Source organism: Bufo bufo, chromosome 3 (assembly GCF_905171765.1).
Source record: "Bufo bufo chromosome 3, aBufBuf1.1, whole genome shotgun sequence".
Classification (NCBI taxonomy): domain Eukaryota; kingdom Metazoa; phylum Chordata; class Amphibia; order Anura; family Bufonidae; genus Bufo; species Bufo bufo.
The window spans coordinates 346,986,988-346,991,994 of record NC_053391.1 but is presented as its reverse complement, the minus strand read 5'-3'; the positions used below and the strand labels follow the sequence as shown (position 1 = coordinate 346,991,994).

General features: G+C 39.8%; 1 protein-coding gene and 1 long non-coding RNA gene across 2 annotated transcripts in view; one reads left to right on the top strand and one right to left on the bottom strand.

The window, feature by feature from the left end:
- Positions 1-659, bottom strand: part of LOC120995327 — a 17,776-nt gene extending 17,117 nt beyond the window's left edge. The window contains exon 1 of the long non-coding RNA XR_005777572.1: positions 104-659. This is a non-coding gene — a long non-coding RNA (uncharacterized LOC120995327). The remainder of the gene's footprint in view (positions 1-103) is intronic.
- A 1,480-nt stretch (positions 660-2,139) lies between these two features.
- POU3F1 (POU class 3 homeobox 1) lies at positions 2,140-4,243 on the top strand. The gene has a single exon (XM_040424451.1). It carries the CDS (start codon positions 2,164-2,166, stop codon positions 3,289-3,291), a length of 1,128 nt encoding a protein of 375 aa, XP_040280385.1. The 5' UTR covers positions 2,140-2,163; the 3' UTR covers positions 3,292-4,243.
- Positions 4,244-5,007: the final 764 nt, after the last annotated feature.

Sequence of the window (5,007 nt, the reverse complement as noted above, 5' to 3'; positions counted from 1 at the left end):
TAATGGGATTTCCGAATAAACTGAAGACCATATCCTAGTCGGAGTGATACTACTGCAATTAGGACTAGGAGGGTAGAGTGGGGTGTGACCCAGGAGAACTTACCACCATCAGGTGCCAGGGTCCTCCATGGTGCAGGCTCCAGTGTGGCAGAAGGAGTGTGCTCAGCTCCTCTCTGCTCTGTGCATGGCAGCTGCTCTGCAATTCATACAACTGGTAATTTGCAGTTAGGGCAAAACGTGCCCAGAAAAACAATCAGAAAGGAGTGCAGACAGAGAGGGAGAGGAATGGCCATCACTAGCTAATTGACTTTGAAAGGCACCAAAACGCAGTTTTATTTCTTAAATAACACCCAGCCTGGTAAATAGTTAGTTTTTTTTCCCCCTGCCCTGATAGATGCAGCAGGATTAAAATTTAATTCAGAATAATTAGTTGTGGTTATTGGAATGCCTGGGTAATTATATTAGTTTGATTTAAAGACTGTGCAAGGAGGGGAAGAAAAGGCTCCCAGCCCTGAAAAGAACGGTTATTCTTCACGTATTTCACATACTGTCACTGGCTGCCTCTTGTTCATTAGATCATCAGGGCAAGTCTCATTACAATCTAGAATATTCCATCCCTCAACTTTTCTACACACAGTATCGCCTCTGGTCTGCTCAAATACAGTGCGTGCTAAGATAGATGTGGACTGTACACATGTGTGATATAGGTGTGCACACATCATATACATATATATCCTCCAGCCACACGTCTACTGCCTCCAGCCTGCTCAAATAGAGATAGATATAGATATATATATATATATATATATATATATATATATATAGTAGATAAAATATAGATAAATAATTAGCTAATAGATAGATACTAGATAAATAGATAGATATAAGATACATATAATTAGATAGATATAGATTGATAGACAAATAGAATTAGATAGATTTGAGATAGATAGATAAATAGATAGAACATAGACAGAAAGTTATATAGATATATAGAGAGAGAGATTAGATAGATAGACATATATATATATATATATATATATATATATATATATATATATATATATATATATATATATATATAGATATATAGTAGATAGATAGATAGATAGATAGATAGATAGATAATAGATAGATAGATATGAGAGATAGATAGATAGATAGATAATAGATAATAGATAGATAGATAATAGATAATAGATAGATAGATAGATAGATAGATAGATAGATAGATAGATAGATAGACAGATAGAATTAGATAGATCGATCCCCTAGGCACAATCACATATACTTCTATTTACTATTGAAGAACACGCACCTTCTCCATAGATATTCTAGTTACATCACTACGAATCTAAACGAAATCCAACCTCTCTGCTGGCCTGAAGTGCTGTTTACAGGTAGGGGGTCATTTCACTCTATATTATCTGCACGAAGCCCACCAAAACTGCCCTAGAGACTGAGATGACAGCGGCCGGAAGCGATCTGATCGCATGAAGGCTTTATAAAGGCGAGATCGCCTGATCGGTGGACGAGATCGTGCCTGACCCCTGCAGATGAGGATCTGATGGCGCAACACATTAAAGAAGGCAATGTGCTGAGAAGTTGTCCCGGATGACAGCAGCCAGGACACGGCAGCTTCAGAGCAGCACTCAGGTGTCCACCGAGCTTACATCAGATCCTGGCGATCAGATCTGGTAGTGCCAGAACATCTCCCCCTTTTCATTGAACTCTCTCAATTAGCCTTGATCAAGTATCATAATAAGAGGAATTAATAATGCATAATTCCAGCCAAACGTGCCCATCTCCCATGTATGAAGTCCAATGGAGAATGGCAAGCCTTATTTACAAGGTATTTCTATGTAAACTGCAAAACTACTCTCCTTACTCCCCCACGTGGTTGTTTGCAAAACAGCATGAATGAATGCAGCCGACCAATTGGAGAGAGCGGCGCAGAGTCAATATGTCGCGAGCAGCCAATGGCAGGGCCGATCAGAGCCAATGGAAGTGGAGGGGGTGACTCCCTGGTGTCAGTCAGGAGCCGATAAGCCAATTGTGTCAGGGATGGGCTGGGCGCCGCGCTCGGGATCGCTCTACAGGGCTGGATCTGTCTTCTAAAGCTCAGAAAGCAGGCAACTTGCAGCCAGTTAACGAGTAGGAGCCATGGCTGCAACTGCTCAGTATCTGCCCAGGAATAACACATTGCCTTCCAATCCTCTCATGCATCCGGACTCCGACAGGATGCACCAGGGTACCACCTACAGAGAGGTGCAGAAGATGATGCACCAAGAATACCTGCAAGGCTTAGCCACCAACGCCGGGCATCCCATGAGCCTCACCCACCACCAGTGGTTGCCCAATCCTACCAGCGACTGGGGCAGCGGGTCTCACTTAGGTGGACAGAACGATCACAGCAAAGCTGCTGTACAGAGTAGCAGAGAGGACCTCAGCAACAGCTTCCACCATCACAGGTCACACCTGGTCCACCAACAGACGGCCAGTAGTCATGCATGGGCACAGGGGGGAGGGCATCACTTGTCTCCGATGTCCCCCAACTCCAACAGTCACCAGCCTCTGATTTATTCCCAGTCTTCTTATACAAATCTGAATGGCATGCTGGGACCACAGGCTTCTTCGTTGCACCACAGCATGAGAGACCCCTTGCATGATGACCCAGGAGTCCTTGACACTCACGTTGAGTCGCCTCCTCAGCACCTTAACCATCATCAGGACCACTCCGATGAAGACGCCCCCAGCTCTGACGACCTGGAACAGTTTGCCAAGCAGTTCAAACAGAGGAGGATCAAGCTGGGCTTCACCCAAGCAGATGTTGGCTTGGCCCTGGGCACCCTATATGGCAACGTTTTCTCCCAAACCACTATCTGCAGGTTTGAAGCTCTGCAACTGAGTTTCAAGAACATGTGTAAACTGAAGCCCCTGTTGAATAAGTGGCTTGAGGAGACAGATTCCACTACAGGAAGCCCGACCAACCTAGACAAGATTGCAGCCCAAGGGAGGAAAAGGAAGAAGAGGACCTCCATTGAAGTTGGGGTGAAAGGAGCACTAGAGAACCATTTCCTAAAGTGCCCTAAACCATCAGCCCATGAGATCACCAGCCTGGCAGACAGTCTTCAGTTGGAGAAGGAGGTGGTGAGAGTTTGGTTTTGCAACAGAAGGCAGAAAGAGAAAAGGATGACCCCAGCAGGGGTTCCTCACCCCCCCATGGAGGATGTGTATTCACAAGCAGAGACCCCTCCACTCCATCACACATTGCAGACCTCCGTACAATGACTAAGACATATATAAAGCGGGGATGTGAGGGGGTGGGGAAGAAGTAAGTACTTTTGGATTTTACAAAAGAAAATAGTTACAGGACCCCTAGAAAGAGACTGGAGGACCTTTCACCAGAAGATTACATTAAAATACCCACCACAATAATGTCCCTTTCCCCCAATCTTTTTGCTACACCTCAGATCATCATCAATTATTCTTGTTTCTTCTTGAAGGTAAAAGGAGAAGGGGAGGGGGCTAAATTATTGAGCAGTATATTGTGGGATAGATTGAGATTCTAAGAACTGTGAATATTTTTTATTATTAACCATGTAAATCTCCTCACAAAGTCCTTGGCAGCTCTGAATGAGATGGTGTTATTTATTAATTAGACTCTTTAGCTCCTGAAGTTCAGTGGAAAGGAGAGATCTCTGGCATGGAAGTGGATGCTATCAACCCCTGTTGTCTAAAACACAATAAAATGGCATTTATTTATTGGGTTTCACACATCCCTTTTATTAAAGCAAATACCTATCCAAAGTTTTCTTTATCTTTCTGTTCATTTGTTTCTTATGCTATCATGTGTCTGGTTACATGGCCTGGTAGTATTTGGTGAGTAGCCTATTAGGTTGAATATCTACATGATAGGACACCTAATGGAGCCATAGTTCTTCATGTTAATTAATGATGTACTTGAATTATTGAGGCCCTTTATTAATTGACATAGTTTTATCACAACCTCTAAGGTCAAAATGCCACTTCAATGTCTTGGTACACCAAACAAAATGTATTACTTTACTGTATCTGTATGATTTAGTACATCAGGACCACACATGGCCAACTATCTACAAGTCTCCATAAATTTATAACATGTAGGTTGCTGTAAAAAAAAAAAAAAAAGGGGGAGATATAATGAAAGGGATACAAGGAGACTTGCATAATCCATTATAAAGCAAAAAAAAAAAAAAGAGGATTTTTTACATAATATTGTAAATATGTGTTATATGTATACATATGTATGTTTTTGAAATTTGTGTATTTTTTTGTTCTGTTTTCATTCTACACACTTTTGTACAATTACTAATTTGAAGAGAATATTTTAATATTATTTCCATATAAACCTCCCCCTTTCTATTTATTTTCAAAAAATTTTGGCTGTGTAAATTACTTTGCAATATATATATATATATATTATTATTATTTTTTTTTATTTTATTTTTTTTCGGTTTGGTGAATTCTGTTTGTAACTTTTACAAATGTAGATTTGCAATTTACTTTTTATATTTATGTTAAAAGTAATATTGTATTACTTACATAAAAATGAAATCCCTTTAACAAAGCCTTGTGTCTTTTTTAGTTTATTTTCAATCTGTTACAAGATATGAAAGTCAATCAGTGCAGTTTTCAGTTAAATACTGGAATGCATTCAAAATATTTAAAATAAATGTGTTTGTCAGCTTTAAAGTTTGTACATTTTTTTATTGTTCATTAGTGGATTTATTTTTTTACCTTCCGGTTGAGGAAAATAATCACTAATTTGTCTCTTAAATGTTTTTTAATCTGAAAATGATTTAGTCATAATTGGTTGAAAAATAATTGTATACATCATGATGGAGATGCATTAATGTCTGCTTATTATCATTTTTTTTTTTTTTTTTTGCATAGTAATACCTACAAAACAAATTCATACCTTCCACCAACCTGACCACAAAAAGGAAGGTGTGTGTGTGTGTGTGT

Excerpts from the sequence above, each read along its gene's own strand:
- POU3F1 (XM_040424451.1), top strand. The coding sequence starts at position 2,164 with ATGGCTGCAACTGCTCAGTATCTGCCCAGGAATAACACATTGCCTTCC.